The sequence below is a fragment of the Mustela putorius genome, unplaced genomic scaffold (assembly GCF_011764305.1).
Source record: "Mustela putorius furo isolate JIRA1106 unplaced genomic scaffold, ASM1176430v1.1 tig00003988_pilon_pilon_pilon, whole genome shotgun sequence".
Classification (NCBI taxonomy): Eukaryota; Metazoa; Chordata; class Mammalia; order Carnivora; family Mustelidae; genus Mustela; species Mustela putorius.
Window position 1 is genome coordinate 10647932 of NW_025422127.1, and position 19503 is coordinate 10667434.

Here is a 19503-nt window from a genome sequence, read left to right on the forward strand (position 1 = left end):
TGGACAGTGGTTCAAGGTCACAGAGGTCAGACCTTATTCTGCGGCTACAAGACTCTGTGTCTCATTGGTTTGCAAGACATCACTGCCTCTAGTGGAGAACACAAAGTTCCCGTCAGGTGGCAGGCCCAGTGACCAAGGCTGATGGGAAAGGGGAGGGCGGGGGTGTGCTTGTCCTGACAAGGAGAGCCTCTGTGGGGGCAGCCTGTGCTGCCGGCTAAGGTCCCTAACTCAGTGCCGTGTTTCCTTAAAGCCTCCCTTCCTGGGTGACCGTGAACGGACTGCTCTGTCTTTGTTCTCACTAATGTCTCCCAGAGTAACAGCAGTAAGGAGCAGAGCATCTTTCTCATTTTATTTAGGGGTAGAAAAGCAGGGATCCCCAGGAGGCAAAGTGACTATGCGAATGACGCAGGCCGTGAAACAAATCTGGGCAACGCACGGGACACAAACCCATACGCCCAGGCTCTTCATTCACCTTCTCCTTGGGATCCTTCGTCTTCTGCTCCTGCTCCTCTCGGAGAAGCCGGCGCCGACAGAGCTCTCCACTCACTGCCTGCTCCAAATGCACCAGCTGCTGCAGGGCCACGTCGCCCGCCAAGGACAGCAGGTTCATCAGCAGGGAAGTGGGGAGCATGGGGGTGTTCTCTGGAGGAGGGGAGAAGGAAAGCAGTGAGAAAAAGACAAAATCACGTCTCATAGGGCCCTTAAACCCTGCTCTGAAAGCTCTTCCCCTTGCTCACAGGGCGGATCTGGGTGACAAAAGTGACAGAGGACAGTATGAGAGAGGTCAGGGGCTGTGGCAGGAAGCTATGTTGGCAAAGGCTTCTGGCCCGACAAGAAAAGCAGCAGAATCTGGCTGCTGCCCATTGGGGACCCTCTGCCCACTCACTGGGGCCCTCCTGGGTGCCGCTCTTCTCTTGCAGCTTCTCCAGGGCCTGTTTCGCACAGCCCTGCAATATCTGGGCACAGATCACCTCGGGGCCCTCTGCCAGCTGGTAAATGAGGGTCACTGCTTCCTCCTTGAATGGGATCCAGAGTGGGTCTGGGTGGACAAAGCCTGAAGTGGAGAAGGGAGAAGTTACCCAGTGTAGACAAGGGACTTGATTCTGCCCCAGGCCCTTGTGACAGCTCACCCTTTGTGATCACCTCCCGCAGTCGCTCGAAGAGCCTGTGTTCCTGAGGCAGCCGGAAGGGGGGGTGACGTTTGCTCAGAGAAGGCTGTGGAGAACAGCAAAGGCAAAACATGGGTATGTATTGCAAGTGGATAAGAGGATCCCTATTCTCCTGGGTTTGGAGACCCCACATACCTTTCTCCTGTCAGAGAGGTTGGCAATGGCATGGCACACCTGCTGGGCCAGTCTGTAGTCCTGTGGAACCTTCTCGTCTAGCCCTATGCTCACCAGTGTGTCTAAGTTGCTTCCCACAATTTCTGGTTTTCCTCTAGGGGAATGAAGCCACTGAGTTAAAGCTAGTCAGAAACAGCACTCTGTAGGGGACAGTGCCAGGTGGGGTAGGTAACAGATTTGGCGCAAGGCTTTCTGAGAGCCCTGGAGCACTACAGAAGAGGCTCTGACACGGCTAGCCCTCAGAGGCCCTCTTGCTATAACGAATCTCATCAATTCTGTTGGGCAGGCCGGGGGGAAGGGTTTGGGGGCTGGTACTTGCACTCTTTTATTTTTACCCTTCATTGAGGTAACCAGCTCACACATACAGCTACTGGGCCTGACTGCCGGTATTGAAGGGAAGGGAACTTTCTCAGAGCCCTCCCTCCCTTGCCCTCTTATCCCTACCTCCTGTGGGGACCCAAGCCTCACCGTGCCATCATCCCAAGAAGCATGACAGAGCAGCAGCGCTCCAGAGGAGAGCAGGGGGCCTTCTCGGTTGCCCGCTCCCACAGCACCTGGGTCACTGCTGGCTTCAGTTCATCCTTCTGCACAAACTCACAGAGCTGAAGAGAAAAGAAAAAGGGCTCAGGCCAGAAAATAATGATTTGCCTGGTCCTCAGCCCACTTCTCTGATGAGAACACGGAGAATCTGAGGTGGGTAAAAGCAGCACTTAGGCATGGTGAAGGAGGAGGAAGGCTCGAACATGATCTCAGGGTTTGGGGAGGTACTTACAGCTCTGTCACTTTTTCACCCTCATGCCCTCAAAACTACATTTGTTAAGACAATGTATTGAAAGTGACTTTGTTTGGATCTGTGCGGATCCGTGGTTCTGACCACATTTGAGAGATTTCTCATAGGTCTTATTTCTGTTACCACAACTCAATAAGCAAAACAGAAGGCTTCATCCTTCCTTGCCTTCTCATTTTGCCCAGAGCACTCTTAGTCACATATATTTAGAACTTCATGGTCAACTAATTTTTTTCCATGTAGTCTTACCTATTCTTCCATTTTTTCAATTTTAATTTTTTATTTTTTAAAGATTCCATTTATTTATTTGACAGACAGAGATCACAAGTAGGCAGAGAGGCAGGCAGAGAGAGAGAGAGAGAGAGAGAGAGAGAAAGCAGTCTCCCCGCTGAGGCGAGAGCCCGACTCGGGGCTTGATCCCAGGACCCTGGGATCATGACCCGAGCCAAAGGCAGAGGCTTTAACCCACTGAGCCACCCAGGCACCCCTAATTTTTATTTTTTTTAAAAAGATTTACTTATGTGGTGGTGGGGGGGGAACATGCACATGTGCACACACAAGCAGGGGGTGTGGCAGAGGGAGAGGGAGAAGCAGGCTTAGCCCTGATCAGGAAGCCCAATGAGGACTCAATTCTGGGGTCCTGGGATCATGACCCAAGCTGAATGAAGGCAGATGCCCAACGAACTGAGCCACCCAGGTGCCTCCCCCCACCATTCTTCCTTTAAACTCTGTCTTAGACTCAGTTTTGGGGGTCTTGGATGGGTCAGTTGGTTGGGCATCTGCATTCAGCTCGGGTCATGGTCTCGGGGTCCTGGGATCCGGCCCCACGTTGGGCTCCCCGCTCAAGTCTGTTTCTCTCTCTCCCTCTCTTGCTCCACGCTCATGTGTGCTCTCTCTCCTCTCTCTCTCAAATAAATAAAATCTTTTTTTCCCCTTAATTTTTATTTATTTATTTGACACAGAGAGAGAGAGATCACAAGCAGGCAGAGCGGCAGGCAGAGAGAGGGGAAGCAGGCTCCCTGCTGAGCAGAGAGCCCAATGCGGGGCTTGATCCCAGGACCCTGAGATCATGACCTGAGCTGAAGGCAGAGGCTTAACCCACTGAGCCACCCAGGTGCCTCTCAAATAAATAAAGTCTTAAAAATAAATAAAGTAAAATAAATCAATAAAAAATAAAATCTTAAAAATAAAAAAAGGTACAGTTCCATAGCTTTGCCTCCCACCCTGAGTCCAGTGTTCCAACGCTGCACACTGACAGCAGCCTCCTCTCCACCAATCTGTTCCCAAACGCCTACTCCATTGCGCCATGACTCTGCTCACCCTGTAGAAGTAGCTCTGCTTTGCCCACCGGAGGGGGTCCAGGCCAGGAGCTAGCCTATAAGCCTTCAGGCCAGGGTCTGCCAGCAGGGCCACCCCCGTCCCCCAAACCCAGCCCCATCTCCCCCAAGGAGGGAAAGGTGGCCAGTATCATGCTCCATCTAGTGGAGGCCAGTGGTCAGTACCACCTCCACCTTCAGGCTGCGCAGTCCAAATGCTAATCTGCCAAACAGCAGATCTGGCAGCAAACAAGGAAAAAGTCCAGGACGCGTGAAAGGCCTTCAGGGACCTTTACAGTTCGGTTCCAACCTACTCTCCCACTTTATTATCTTTTCTAGGTAACAATTTCCATCCAGAACACGATATTCATTCTGGAACTTTCTGTACTCTGTTGACTTTCCATCTCTGTCTTCTCTCCTTTCTCTAATTCTCTATATCATACTTCTCAAGACCCTCCTTAAGTCCTACCACCTACCCCACACTGTTCTCTTTGCCTCTTGGGACTTGTCAGAGTAACACACAAGTTAAGAGTATGTTTTCCTGGGGCACCTGTGTGGCTCAGTTGGCTAAGCAACTACCTTTGGCTCAGGTCATGATCCTAGAGTCCTAGGATCGAGTCCCCACATCACACTCCTTGCTCACAGTGGGGAGCCTTCTTCTCCCTCTGACCCTTCCCCATCTGGTGCTATCTCTCTCATTCTCTTTCAAATGCATAAATAAAATCTTTGAAAAAAAAAAAGGGGTTTCCAGACCTCTTATTGCCTGAGTCTCTCCCACAAACCAGCTGTAATTAGCTGAGTCCCTTAACCTCTCAGTGCCACAGACTTCTCACTGTAAAATGCGCACAAACAGCATCACCCCATAGGATTGTGTGAGGATCACACAAGTTCGTACGAGCAAACTGCTGAGTAGCGCCTGGCATATACGACGTGTTATTATATTATCATTGCTGCTATAAACACTACTTGTGCACTAACTACCTATGTGCTACATCGTTCTATAAATGTTTTGCATCCTTTGGCTACTCGAAACACTGTTGGTTCCTTTTAAGTTGGGAACTTGAACACAATCTTATACTTTGTGGGGCTGAGTATATTGCTGAACAGACAGTAACCACTGATACTTATTAAATGAATAAAGAAAGCAGAAGTAAGGGGGTGCCTGGCTGGCTGTGGAATGTGCAATACTTGGTCTTGGGGTTGTGAGTTTGAGCCCCACGCTAGGTGTAGAGATCACTTAAATAGATAAATTGCTTAAAAAGAAAGAAAGGAAGAAAAAAAGAAGTAAGGAAACTTACAATTTCCTCAAGACACTGGATGGTCCCAACTGAGGCATTCACTAGCAGCAAAGAGAGATTCTGAATCAAAGCCTGGGCCTTGGCTCTGTGGGAAGAACAGAGAATAGAGGTCATTAAAAACTAAGTCTGAACCTGGCAAACAGGTTATTAGGGCTATCCAAACACAGCGTTGTGTAACCACAGAGAATGGACTTAACTAGAAGTCCACTCCCACCCTGAGCTCCATTCCAGATCTATAGGCCTATGGATTCAGAACTCTTCTAGAACTGTGCCCCTGTTCCCTGCCATTTCTTTAGGGGAGTGCAGATGTCCTATGAGAGGTTGGCCTCAGAAACATCCACAAAGGTGAAGGTACCACACTGACCTGGCAGAGTCCCCCTTGGGGCTTAGGTAGAGCTGGCGGTAGGCATTAAGCACAGCTTCCCGGACACCAGGCTCCTTAGACCAGACAAGAGGCAGCATGCGGCGCACCCCGAGCAGGGCCTGAGGTACCCCAAATTGGAACACCATCACAAAGAATTCAATCACCTCCTGTACCACTGAGAGGACAGACACATGTCATCCAACCGCTTGGCAAAATTCCCTTAGTACTTAGCGCTAGAAGCTTTCTTAGTGTGCAACGCTCAAGTGGCAGCTTTCCTCATTCTCCCTGAAAACGTCAACTCCCAGACGGCCCTCCCGGGAAATACTGTATGTGCTAACATGTGTATGCTCCAAGGGGCTGCATGCAGCCAAAAAAAATAAAGAAATCCCTTTATTTTTGAAGGAGGAGACAGTCGTCAATAAAATATGGATGAGACTGGTTTTTCCAGCCCCAAGACCCAGTCCTTTCAGAGAGGGAGGCTGGCCTACCCGTTGTCGTATTCTCATACATCATCTTGCTGATGATGCTGATGGCCTCGGTAATCTTCAGAGAGAAGCTATAGGCATCCTGCAGATACTGCACCAGCATCTCCTGCTTCACCAGCTCATCATGTTCCCTGGCTTTCCCAGGCTCTGACGCACTGGGCTTGTCTTCACAGACAGTCCGTTCTGGGCCCGTGTTCCTTGTGGGGCCCTGGGAATTCTCCTGTGTGGAAGCTGCTGGGCCTAAGAGAGAATTATGGGATGGTTGTTGCTCAAGGGCATATGGGACAATCCAACAGCAATTGGATGTGTTTCCTCAGTGGGAAGGTATACATTTAGAACCTACTCTAAATTATCTTGGTATTTCTCGATAAAGATTCTAAAGTCCTCTGTGGTTTGGAAACACTCTTTCACACTGTATGACTATTAATCTGAGGCCCTCAGGCTGCTTCCATTCCAGAGCAGAGCCACGGCCAGCCGTTCCTGGATTCCTTTAGCACTGGGTTCTGCTGGCCCAGTCAGCGTCTGGGATAAAGTCAATGGCCCACAAATTCTAGCTGAAATGTTTTATTTGCTAACTGAAAAGGGAGAAGGAATTACCTTTGAAAATAGTCTCCAGGAGATTCAGGAACCTGGCCTCCTCTGAGTCCTCTGGGTCCATGTGACTGAAAGGTTCAGACTCCTGGAAGTGGCCCAGGGCTTCTCGAGTGAGAAGAATGGCCTGCCTAGAAGAACATCCACCTGTTACCAACTTGGAACCCACAAGAGTGTCACTGCAACCTTCTGTCACGGAGCCTACCTCATGGTTCCATCAAGAAGCTAGACCTACTGCCCCAAAGAAAAGAAACACTTCTCATGCTTACAAAGTAGAGAAGTACCTACTCAGAGTGAGATCAAAACACTTTTCCCATTTCTGAAGTGACAAGACTTCACAGTCTTCAAAAAACCTCAAATGATGCTTTTCAAATTTTAAAGGTCACAAACTTACTCCTAACATCTGGTTAAAAACTTTGCTGAGTCAAAGTTTGGAAAAAATAAATGTTCAACAACTGATTAATTTATGGTACATCCATACGATGGGATTCCGTGCGGCCATTAAGAAATAATGAGGCAAGGGGCACCTGGGTGGCTCAGTGGGTTAAAGCCTCTGCCTTCAGCTCAGGTCATGATCCCAGGGTCCTGGGACCAAGCCCCGCATCAGGCTCTCTGCTCAGCAGGGAGCCTGCTTCCCCCCTCACCTGCCTTTCTGCCCACTTGTGATCTCTCTCTCTCTGTTGAATAAATAAATTAAAAAAAAAAAAAGAGGTTAAAAAAAAAAGAAATAACGAGACAGCTATTTATGCATAAATATTAAAAACACTACTCTACATGGATCCATTAAAAAAAAGCCAGTTGGTAGATCAGTGGGTAGAAATTCGATCATCTGTGTTAGAAGGGGAGGAAAAGAACGTATGTTTGATTACACGTCTATGTTATCTCTAGAATAATGAGCCATCAACTCAGAAGGTTGCTTTTCTTGAAAAGGAGAATTAAGTGGCTGGGAAATAGGTTTAGAAGGGACTTTACAATACATGCCCTTTTTGTAATTTTAAATTTTGTACTATGTGAATGTACTAAATTATCTTTTAAAGATTTTATTTTTAAGGGGCGCCTGGGTGGCTCAGTCGTTAAGCATCTGCCTTCTCAGGTCATGATCCCAGGATCCTGGGATCGAGCCCCACATCAGGCTCCCTGCTCAGTGGGAAGGCTGCTTCTCCCTCTTCCCCCGCTGTGTTCCCTCTCTCCCTATGTCTCTGTCAAATAAATAAATAAAATCTTAAAAAGATTTTAAGTAAGCTCTACGCCTACGTCTAATGTGGAGCTCAAACTCATGACCGTGATCAAGAGTTGAGCCAGCCAGGTGTCCCTCATCAATCTCTTATTTTACAAGTAAGGAAACTGAGGCCCAGGAAGTTTAAAAAACTAACTTGAAATTATAGAGCTAGAATTACAGGCTTTCTTCTTCAAATGGAGAGCTTTTGCATATTTAATTATAATATCATTTACATTTAGTTGTTTGTAAAGTTTCTTTTAACACTCCTAAAAGTACAAAAGCATGCTTAACAAAAGAAGTCAATCAGAGATAGAAAATTATCACATGATTTCTCTGATATGAGGAATTTGAGAGGCAGGGCAGGAGGCAGTAATAGGAAGGGGAAAAAATGAAACAAGATGAGATAGGGAGGGAGACAAACCATTAAGAGACTCTTATTAATCTCAAGAAACAAACTGAGGGTTACTAGGGAGAGGGTGGACAGGTGATGGACATTGGGGAGGGTATGTGCTAAGGTGAGCACTGTGAAATATGTAAACCCGATGATTCACAGACCTGTATTCCTAATAATACATTATAAGTTAATAAAAAAATTGCAGACTATGCCTTTTGCATCAATCTGGTGTTCAGGACATTACTACAATGAAAACATCTACCATCACCTGGTGGCAGCATACCCTAAGTACAGTTCATTTTAAAGAAACCTTATTCCTCAAGTTATTTCTAAACATAAAAAGGACATTAAAGAATCTTTCGCATACTTGTAACTAGCCTTGGCAAGCAACTGGTGGATGCGTGTTTTCACATCTTCACTGGTTTCTGTTTTAGCAATAGCCTCAAGAATCTCTTCTTCCTGGGGAAGCTTTAGCAGTTGCTGTAGAGTAGCCTTCAACTCTGGCAGCATGGCTTCCCACTCCTCCTCTGGGTCCAGCACTGCAGCTGAAGGAGAAAGTCTCACTTAGACTCTTTCCTTGGACCTTCTGATGGCAGGGAGCAGCATGTCTAGGGTGGGGACTATGCAGGAACTACTTACAAGCAGCTGCAGCTTGTCTCTGGGCCCTCATCTCTTGTAATTTCTGGGTTTCTTTCTGTAGTGGTCCAGCAAGGTCATTGTCACTAAGCTACAAAGGTCAAATGAGTTTCAGGGCCACTAGTTACAGAATTTGATACCTGTTTCCACTTAATTCCTTCTCTTTTGGGTAGGTCAAGCTTACTTACCTTGCAAGAAAAGGGATTATTGGCAAGAAAACTGGCCAGCAGCTGAATGGCATTTTTACATACTAACACCGACTTGTCTGCCAGACGTCCCACTGCTAGGGCCACCACTGCTTGGAAACGTGTCAAGGGGAGGGCCTGTGTGGGGCAGGGAGAGAAGGGTGAGCTCACATCCCACATCAGCCATTCTGCTCAAGTTGACCTTGAAGTACCCTCTAACTAAGCTCCCCACCCATTCTAAAGAAACTTTTTTATGGGATATAAAACAGTTTCTCTTTGTAGGGTTAAGATACAATGTAATCCTTAAATGGAGCCAGGCATTCTTGTCCTTGGTAGAGGAAGACCTTTATCACTGCCAGTAACAATCCGAATCCCAGACTCTACTGTGGGACACTGGATTCCTTTGTTCTTTGGCCTGTACACAGAGTACTGTACATTTTTACCATGCAGAAGGTTAGTCACCTTCTGCTGGACAATTCGGGTAAAGAGCTGTAAGACACGGCTCCGCACAAAGGAGTTGACGTCATGGCCATGGGCTTGCAAGGTGTCCAAGAACTGGTCTCTGGTGTCTCGGGCTGTTTCTTCCAGCTGATCACCATTCAGAACCTGCAGGACCATCTCTGCCATGGCTGCCAGCACAGCATTGCGCATCATGTAATTCTAAGAGAGGGAAAAAGAATTGGTCTGAGGCACTGCACTCCAGTCCTAACTCTCCTTCCCCAAACTCTTGAGCCTGTCCAGGCACAAAGAAGTGGCAAGGCCTTAAGTTAAGGATAAGTTTGCTTCACTATGAATTTTTCTGGTCAGCTGCTTATGTATTCATCCCTGAGGCCCCTGGAAGGGGCTGTGTCTGCTCAGAGGAGAAAGCAGGGACAAAATAAACAAGAGCCCCCAATATTTTTTTCCCCATAAGCCTCATCACATCTACACACATTTGAAAAACATTCATTCCTACCCTTCATCGGAGGACTCAAAGCCTTTGGTACTTACTAATAAAACACTGCCCACCCCCCACATGTTACTGACAAAGAATGAGACATGGCGAAGTACAAATCAGCCCTAGGGTGCCAAGCAAGTCCACTGCAGAAGGTGGTGAACAGGGACTGGGGTTTTGCCAGGCCAGGGGCCAGAGAATGGGGTCTCGCACAAGAAGTTAAATTAGATTAGATTAGATGACTGAGTAGACTGTTTTTGTCCTTGATGTTCACCTAGAAGTGCCCTGCATCAGTCTGAGAGGCAATCAGGCAGAATGAATGGAGAGGTGGCACTGTATGGAGTGTGTGTAAGCTAGATGGTAGGAAGAATGGAAGGGGCTTTGTCCTGAGGATGGGACCCCAAATCACAGCCAAGTGACTCTCACTAGATCTAAGGTGTGGAACTGCCATCCCCTCCATTAGACCTGGATAAACCCAAATGATACTAAAACGGGGATTAATCAGTGGCTCTTTAGTCAAATAACTTTATCTGCTTCTCTGTGGGAAGAAACTGCCACCGAGTTATGCTTACATAACCCGACTTCAAGGGAAAGCCGTCTTCTTGTTCTAAGAAACAGCCTTTCAGCAATGGACTTAAAATCCCCAGAAGAATTGATCCCTGGGGGACCACGTACCTCTCCATCCAGATGATCCAGCAAAACACACACGCTGGACATCAGGATGGCTGGGATGCGTTCTGCTAGTTCTGTCAGGAAGGCTGCAAAGCCCTTTGCCCCTGCAGGGTCCCGACTCAGCTCCTGGGGACACTTCTGCCCGATCTCTCTATGCAGGGAAGCAAACACAGCCAAAACAAGATAATTCAGTTCCTAGTAAGGGGAGGTAAGACTGCTATCTCATGTCTAAGAAAGCTATCGTGCACAGAGAACTTCCGATCTTTCGGTATCTTCCCCCTGAGAAAGAGGAGAATTAGAAACTTAGAGAAGAGTCACCTTACAATCTCCCCCACTATGCTCTTCATTCCATAATCAGTTGCCCACAGGCTCACAGCTGCCACCAGTACAGGGGCCAGGTGTTCAAAGTGCTGCAGCATCTGGATGATCTTCACCGTGGCACCTGTGGATGTACTAAATTTGAGAAATTATAGGCAAAATGGGAAACGTGGGGCAAAGCAGAGGGCTAACTTAACTGAGCATATGGTTATAACGTGTCAAGGCGACACCGAGCAGGCGCGTGATGGCATCCCGGGTGGGGCGGTTCTTCTGGTGACTAATGGTGGGGTTCTCCAGGAGGCGGTAGCAGCAGCCAGTAACCAAACTGGGGAAAGGAAGGGAGGGAGATGATGAAGTCAGGTGTGTGGATTCCATTCCACTGGAGGCCCATCTTCATTCATTCTCCCTTTCCTGCCCCCAAAGTTAGCCGCTTTTAGCTTTCTTCATTGTATTTTTTTTTTTAAAGACTTTATTTATTTGACAGACAGAGATCACAAGTAGGCAGAGAGGCAGGCAGAGAGGGGAGGTGGGGGAAGCAGGCTCCCTGCTGAGCAGAGGGCCCGATTCGGGGCTCGATCCCAGGACCCCGAGATCATGACCTGAGCTGAAGGCAGAGGCTTAACCCACTGAGCCACCTAGGCACCCCTTCATTCTATTTTTTAAATATATTTTATTTATTTGAGAAAGAGTGAGAGAGCAAGCATGAGTAGAGGGAAGGGTCAGAGGTAGAGGGAGAAGCCCACTCTTGAACAGGGAGCCTGATGTGGAGCTGGTTCCCAGGACCCTGAGATCATGAACCCAGCTGAAGGCAGATGCTTAACTGACTGAGCCACCCAGGAGCCCCTTTCTTCATTCTATGGATTACCTTCTACACCATGTTGCTCTGCTGACTCTAGATAGGTGCTCTGTCTTTCAACTAGTTATGATGCCTACAGAGAACCCAAATATATTATAAAAGGTAGGAGAAAGTAATCAAAGACTTGTCATGGTTAATCCAGTCCTCATCTGGATCAACCTTTTAGCTGCACTGGTTGCAGCTGACCATGCCATTCTCCTGGAAACACACTTCTCATCTGGCCAGATGCCAGACTCCCTTCCCCAGGGTACAATAAAGATTTCTGCTCTCCTCTAGCTATGCTTACTGATTTAGTAATCTCATTCAGTCTTGGGGCCGTAAATACCATTTATGTAGATACACTGTATTCCCAAATGGCTATCCTAGCTCAGACTTCTCTCCCATGCTCCAGATTTGTGAATTCAACATCAGAGTTGGACAACATTGATTGGATGTCTGAGAAGCACCTCAAACTTTATATGCAAACCAGAACTTCTAATTGTCACCCCTGAAAACACGCTGCACAGCCTTCCCCATTATTTCAATGACTGCCAACTCTGTTCTTCCAAAAGCTTAGGCCCAAACCCTGGGGGCTTCATCCTTGACTCTCCCTCAGACCTCACACACATCCATCAGCTCAACCTGTAAGCTCTACCTTCAGGAAACAGGTACAGAATCCATGCACTTCTCCCCATCTCCATTGCCATTCCTGGCTTTAAACTCCCACCATCTCTTGCCCAAGTCACTGCAATAGACCCCTAACTGGTCTCCTGCTTTCTTTCCTTCCCTTCATAGTAATGACAGTAACCGGAGCGCGATGATGCTGTTAAAGCCCAAGTCGGATCCCTTGCCGCTCTGCTCGGAATCCTTGAGCAGGGCCCCACATCACGTTGAGAAGATGCCAAAGTCACAAAGGGCGGCCAAGGAGCTGCACAGTTGCCCCTGCACTGTCTGTGGGACTTCACAGCCTGTCCCTCTCACCGGCCCCACTGTCCTATCTCCAGCCTTGCTGCTGTCACCTGTACACACCAGATACACGCCCTCCATGGGGTCTTGGTACCTGCTGTTCCATTGCTCCTTTCCTTGCCCTTGTTATTCCTCCAGATCCTCTCATGGCTCACATGGGCTTCTCTGGGTCTTTGCTCAAATGTCACCACCTCAAAGAGGTCTTGCCTGAATAGCTGATTTAAGATCACAGCTCTGTTCCATCAAACTCCCCATCCCCTCTTTTCTTGTTTCCACAGTAATAACCTATAAAACACACCATATATTTTACTTATTTTAAAAATCATCTTCTGCTCTATAAATAAACTCTAAGAGGGCAGAAACTTTTGTTTCCAGTGCCTGTCATAATACAGCCATGCACCCAGAAGATGGTCAGTAAATACTGTCATCAATGAATAAATGGGCATTAAAGATGAGAAATTCATGGCAGTTCCTAACATTTGTCATCCACGTCCTAACAACTCAGCGTGACGAGTATACTTCTATGTGTTATACAGACTCGAGGCATGAAATGACATATTCAGAAAGAAGACATATCTAGCAGCAAGGTCTTCCCTCCTCACAGCTCACTATTACCTGGAGCCATCTCAACCACCCACCTGACAAACTCCTCTTCAATTACTGAATGGTTCCACAGGTGACGAATGTCCAGCTGGAGCAGCTGTGTTAGAAGCTGAAGAACTGGCTGCCTCTCTTCTTCCCAGTCAAAGCCATGGGCGGTCTTGGCCCGGGCTTTCTTCCCCTAAAAAAGAACCATATGTACATTTAGGGGAAAATAAGAAAACAAAGTGGGTCACGATCTGCTAGTCTGAGTGCCCAAAACTACCCAGTACTGAGACAAGGTAGAAACGAACACAGAAGACATAAACAAATTCCAAAATATAGAAGAGCTTCTTGTCAGAGAAGGATATGCTATGATACTTTTGAGTACTTCCTCATATACTCTAAATAAGGACAGAAAGGACTCTCAGAAATGTTCCCCTATCTCTCCCCATCCTATCTCTCCAGGTCAGAAACTCCAAATTACCTTCCCAAGGTCCAAGTCCATAAGGCTTGTCTGGCTGCTCATGGTCTCAAAGGATTCCAAGAGGCGTATCAGAGCATAACAGTTCATTTTGAGAGCATTTAGGTGGGCGCTCCTGACTGACACACTCAAAGCTTCATCATCCAGGACAGTGGGAAGTTCCTGGGAATGACGGGACACCACTGCAAGGGACAGAAGAGTCAGCTTCATTCACTTTCCTCATACATCCTGACTTCAAAACACCCAGGAATTGCAGCCATCAGATTACCAAAGATCTGTGTTTCATCTCTCAGTGGTCACAACACAAGCCAAGTCCTTTGGGACCCCTGACCTCGACGCCCTGAATGTGCCCTGTCCCCACTCTCTCACTCCAACCATCCCAGTTTCTCTCTGGTGACTAGAAGAACCGCCTCTATTAAAGAGGGGTAGTTCAAGAGTAGGAAATAGTTCTTGTTGGTCTGCCCTTACAGCGAACACACACAACTCTGTATTGCCCACCAAGATTACAGACCTTAATAGGTCAAAGGTCCCTGGGCTTAGCCAAACCAACTGAATCACCACAGCCTTGATATCATCACATGGCTGATCAAATGTAGGAAATAGTAAGCGAACAAACAGTGACAAACACCTTCCATCCCCTACCCCCTGACCCATAAACACCTTTTATCAGGAATTCCAGAGTGTCTTCCTTGAGGCCAGGATCTATACTTCGAAAGTGACTATGAGGGAAAGAAAGTGTGGGGGGTGAGACAGGAAACTGCAGAGCCCATTCTAGAGCAGATCAAACCTGAAGAATCTAATACTTAAAAATATCTGTGAAATTGGTAAACTGAATAAATGCAGTGTTAAGTTGGGGTCAATGCTCATTAGTAGAGATTTCAGGACCCAGAGCCTTTACCAGTGAACCAGTAATTTGGAATTTCAGGACTAACATGCAAATTTAGGGTCAATAGCCAACAGTTCTTAAACTACCAGCTAGCCATGTGCGTTATACTCACTGTAGAATGCTGTAGACGGTATCAAAGTGCTCCAGCATAGCCAGCGGCCCCTGAGCACGGAAGGCAGCCTGAAATGCTATAAAGATGAAAGAAACCAATTAATACAGACAGGAGAGGTCTTTCTGGTAAATTCCACCCATAGTAGAAAATTGAGTTAATTACTTTTATTGGCTGAATCACGAAAATAGTTCATTTCGAAGTAACCTATTATAATAATAGTAAATCTTACATTTGTCCTGTTTTATAACGAAAGCCTTACTTGAGTTTCATTACATCTCTAAGTTCAATAAAACATTTGGTATTATGTCTATTTTAGGGGAAAAGGAATTAAGTCTCCGAGCAGTTGTGTGACTCGTTCAGTGTAGTTAGTAGTGAACACAAACTCAGGATCTCTCTCTCTTTTTTTTATTTTGAAATTACAAAAGTGGCAAAAAAAAACATACAAAGTTCGTACACTTTTCACTCTAATAGTGTTAACATCTTATATAACCACAGCACAAGAATCTATCCTAAACTAAGAAATTAACCTTAACTCGATGTTATTAATGAATCTACAGACCTTATGTGAATTCCGTCAGTTGTTCTATTTATGTCCTTTTCCTGGTCCAGAATCCCACCCAGGATCCCACAGAGCATTTATTTGTCATGTTTCCTCAGTCTCCTCCCATGTTTTTCACAATCTTGACACTTTCGAAGTATGCTAGTCAGTTATTCTACAGAATGTCCCTCCGTCTGGGATTGTTTACTATTTTCTCATGATTAGACTGAGGTTATGCATTTTTGGCAAGATGAATGCAGAAGGGAGGTTGGGTCCTTTCAATGCATTCTACCAAGAAATACATGATATCAAAGCCTTATTACTATGTTAACTTTGACCCCTTGGCATTGTTTGCCAGGTTATCTCCTCTGTAAAGTTACTATTTTCCCCCTTTGCAGTAATTAAGTATCTTGTGGAGAGATACTTTGAAACTGCAAATGTCTTGTCTCTCATCACATTTTGCCCACTATTTTAGGCATCTGTCCATGATTTTTGCCAGCCATAATTATTACTGAGGTATTTACTATATGGTGATTTGTCTTTTTTCTTTCTCTTTAAAAGATTTTATTTTTATGTAAGCTCTACACCTAATATGGGGTTTGAACTCACAACCCCAAGATCAAGAGTTGTATACTCTCCCAACTGGGCCAGCCTGGTGGCCCTGTATGCTGATTTTTCTTTCTCCATCATTCCTTCTACACTTACTAATTGGAATGCCACTCAAAGGATGAGCTGTCCCTTCCCCCTCAATTATTTATTCAAATCAGAGTAGACTCATGGATATTTCTTTTATTCTGTTTTAATCCATTCCTCCTACTATCTATTTTGTTTGCTCAGATTATCCCATATTTGACCACTGGGAGTTCCTTCAATTTGACTTGTGTCCTTTCAACATGCTCCCTTCACTTTCACTCTCCCAGTTTCTTGTACTATAAGATGTTTCAGGCTCATCTGGTACTTTCCCTGGCCCAGTCTTGGAATCAACCATTCTCAGTAGAGTCCTGGTTTCTTTTATGGAAGTCCGACATCTAGGAACCAAGTTTGAGGCACTAGTTAGGCCTACTGCTATTGGGAGTATCATAGTTTTTATTTAGGTCCTCTCAGCAGAGAATAGGAGGCATGTGTGTGTATATACATATCCCCCATATCTATTTTTATTTGTGTATATATTAAGAACATAAGTTCATTTACATATTTCCTTAATCCTGGTATAAATATAAAAGAATTTCAAAATTGCTAACCAAACACTTATTAAAAAAAATTTACTAACTTAGATTATAATAATTGTGTTAAGTTCTTCTTTCCAGAGTATATAGTCAAACTACTACTGGTCTTCAGTTATGTAGGTTAGTTCTTTTCTTCCCTACTTTGTAATGTGATTATGTCAGACACTTGTAACATACTTGTTTGTAATTGTCCCTCAGAATAATATACTGCTTAAAATATAACTAACTAATGAAGAGTTGTACTGGTCATGCAAGCATGCTTAAAGATGACCCTGAGAAAAACCTGTACTAGCAGCAGGCCTCTGGTGGAGAGGATGATACATGTCAGTGGAAGCCAAGCAGCTGGGAATCCCTGCCCCATTCACGGCAGAGGGCTGTCCGGCTTCCATTTTTAGTAGTCTCCCGTAGGTCAGAGAAAGCCTCCTGTTAAGGTAATCCCTGTAAGTGCATCTGCTCAACTACAAATCCAGGCTGCTGGACCAGACACACCTTACTCCTCTTCTTGTTTACCTCTAAGACTTGTAACCAATATAGGACTCACATTCCTTCTTGTTTCCCTACTAGGCCTATGGCTATTGTATAACCTTCTTTTCTTCTCCTTGTCGTTACCTTGTGTCTAGTAAATGCCAGACTGAGGAGTTGCTCCAGCTACAGGCCTTCCAGCTGTCTTCCCCTGCTCCCTCTCTCTTACAGCTGACTTGTTTGTGCCTCATTCTTCTCCCTGGCCCCTTAGGAAAGTGGCACTTGTTACCACTTTTTATTACATTTTGAAAACACAGGGTCTTTTGATTCTCAGGTCCAGTGCTCTTTTCACCCTGATCGTATTGTTTCTAGATAAATACTTCAGTATCAAGGGGAGTAGAGTCGAATTATGTCTTACAACATGTAGGAGTGGCAAGGCAGTATGGGGATTAGGGTTTTTTTTTTTTTTAATTAAAGATTTTATTTATTTGCCAGAGATAGAGAGAGAGAGTACACACAGGCAGGCAGAGAGGCAGGTAGAGGCAGCAAGAGAAGCAGGCTCCCTGCCGAGCAAGGAGCCCGATGCAGGACTCGATCCCAGGACCTTGGGATCATGACCCGAGCCGAAGGCAGCGGCTTAACCAACTGAGCCACCCAGGCATCCCTGGAATTAGGTTTTGAAGCAAGTTGTACACCAAGCTCTTTCTGAGGAAGGGGAAGAAAGAATTCACCTTTTCTCCAATACTAAATTGGTTTGCCTTGAAAGTAAAACCAGAATCTTGTACTCTAAGTATCTCTGCTGTCACTGACCCAATTCACTGTAGTGTTAGGACGTCCAACTACATATAAATACGCTGTGATTTTTTTTTTTTAAAGATTTTATTTATTTGACAGGGATAGAGAGCGCACAAGCAGGGAGAGGGAGAAGGAGAAGCAGACTCCACACTGAGCAGGAAGCCTGATGTGGGGCTTGATCCCAGGAACCTGGAATCATGACCTGAGCTGAAGGTGATGTTTAACCATCTGAGCCACCCACAAGCCTCTTTTCTGTAATTTTTATTTTATTTTTATTTTTTTTCTTTTTCTGTAATTTTTAAATAAGCTGTCTTATTCCTCCAGTTCTTACAGCCTCCTTAGCTCTATAATAATAACACATTCTCCTCTTCCTTTATACTTCTTACCCTACGCCTCTCTGACTTTAGTAGATGAGGGTTTTCCACTTCATCAAAAAGAACAAAACCCAAAGCACAGGTTCTCACTTATCCTGCTCCCCTGTCAACAAGCCCCTCTATCAACATCTTCCCATTCTTTTTTTTTTTTTTTTAAAGATTTTATTTATTTAGTTGAGAGAGAGACAGTGAGAGAGAACATGAGCGAGGAGAAGGTCAGAGAGAGAAGCAGAGTCCCCATGGAGCTGGGAGCCTGATGCGGGACTCGATCCCGGGACTCCGGGATCATGACCTGAGCCGAGGGCAGTCGTCCAACCAACTGAGCCACCCAGGCGTCCCAACATCTTCCCATTCTTTGCTTGAGTCTCAGGCAAAAAAGTTTCTCTCATCTAAAACTAATGTGTCTCACTGCCCCAAAGATTTATCTCCTCTTTTTCACCTTTGCTCTTACCCTGTCGAGGATGTGCTCTTATCCTGACAACAGGCTCAGGCCTCACTTTAAAATAAATAAAACGAATATGCTCAATACCTTTCATTTGACCTTACTATCATATCCCTTTTAAATTGTGTCTCCTCTTTCAATTTCCTGAAATCTGTTTCTGAGATTTACCAATATAACAACTATTCTTCTCAAAGATTACCAACTACCCATTTTTCTTTTTCTTTCTTTCTTTCTTTTTTTTTAAGATTTTATTTATTTATTTGACAGACAGAGATCACAAGTAGGCAGAGAGGCAGGCAGAGAGAGAGGAAGGGAAGCAGGCTCCCTGCTGAGCAGAGAGCCTGATGCGGGGCTTGATCCCAGGACCCTGGGATCATGACCAGAGCTGAAGGCAGAGGCTTTAACCCACTGAGCCACCCAGGTGCCCCCCAAACTACCATTTTTCATTACAATCAGCGATTTTCTTGGTCCATATATCTCTTTAATTCTTTGAAGCATTACCCACTGATCTAGTCTACAGTCAGACTAGTCAAGGTTTACATTTGGCTTGAACATTTACCAGGCCAAGCTACTTGGCTTACTAAGTCTGTTTCCTCTTCTCTAAATTGCGTGTAATAAAAGATCACACTTCTAGGGCTTTTCAGGATGGTAAAGGTTGAGATAATCCCCGTGAAGAAATCAGAACAATATTAAGCACACATATCTATCTATATTGTATGCACAGTATTTCTGCTTGAGGTCATATCACATATTTAATTCTCTGTTCTGCTTTTTAAAATTTAATATTACAATAAGCATATCATAAAACCTTTGTAAATAATTTTTAATGGTCACATAATATTCCACTGAATGCATGTATCTTAATTAATTTCCTATTCTTCTATTGTTAGGCATTGTGGTTTCTTTCTTTCTTTTTTTTAGGTAGGTTTCATGCCCAACATGGGGTCTGAACTCATGACCCTGAGATCAAGAGTCATATGCTCTACTGACTCAGCCAGGTGCCCCTATTATTAGACATTATGGTCTAATTTTCTCCATTAAAATTCACAACACCGGGCACCTGGGTGAGCTATCAGTTGGTTAAGCATCTGCCTTTGGCTCAGGTCATGATCCCAAAGTCCTGGGATCCAGTCCTGTGTCAGGCTCCCTGCCCCGGGCCCCCAAAATTCACATGTTTATTCCCTTGGCAAATCTGGATTAAATACAACTGACTGCTTACTCCATTCGTGTAACCACACAAATAAAAATGGCTTGACAAAAAT

The 19503-nt window shown here is 45.4% G+C and overlaps 1 protein-coding gene and 1 non-coding gene across 4 annotated transcripts in view; both read right to left on the reverse strand.

The window, feature by feature from the left end:
- The window catches only part of NCAPD2 (non-SMC condensin I complex subunit D2), a 29698-nt gene that overhangs the window by 4785 nt on the left and 5410 nt on the right, over window positions 1-19503 (reverse strand). For 2 of the 3 annotated variants that reach the window (XM_004766707.3, XM_004766706.3), the window contains exons 3-22: window positions 14405-14480; window positions 14067-14125; window positions 13410-13588; window positions 12982-13124; window positions 10740-10867; window positions 10543-10666; window positions 10228-10375; window positions 9081-9278; window positions 8622-8756; window positions 8437-8524; window positions 8165-8342; window positions 6191-6315; window positions 5597-5833; window positions 5109-5283; window positions 4745-4829; window positions 1812-1945; window positions 1305-1437; window positions 1131-1215; window positions 887-1054; window positions 473-642 (exon numbers count right to left, since the gene is read on the reverse strand). In XM_004766707.3, the coding sequence (XP_004766764.1) occupies window positions 473-642; window positions 887-1054; window positions 1131-1215; window positions 1305-1437; window positions 1812-1945; window positions 4745-4829; window positions 5109-5283; window positions 5597-5833; window positions 6191-6315; window positions 8165-8342; window positions 8437-8524; window positions 8622-8756; window positions 9081-9278; window positions 10228-10375; window positions 10543-10666; window positions 10740-10867; window positions 12982-13124; window positions 13410-13588; window positions 14067-14125; window positions 14405-14480 (2768 nt within the window). Of the gene's footprint in view, window positions 1-472; window positions 643-886; window positions 1055-1130; window positions 1216-1304; window positions 1438-1811; window positions 1946-4744; window positions 4830-5108; window positions 5284-5596; window positions 5834-6190; window positions 6316-8164; window positions 8343-8436; window positions 8525-8621; window positions 8757-9080; window positions 9279-10227; window positions 10376-10542; window positions 10667-10739; window positions 10868-12437; window positions 12569-12981; window positions 13125-13409; window positions 13589-14066; window positions 14126-14404; window positions 14481-19503 lie in introns of those variants that run through there. The other variant, XM_013063555.2, reaches the window with a different exon arrangement.
- On the reverse strand, window positions 13661-13989 carry LOC123389683. Its single transcript, XR_006604313.1, has one exon. It is a non-coding gene; the product is annotated as a small nucleolar RNA U85 (small nucleolar RNA).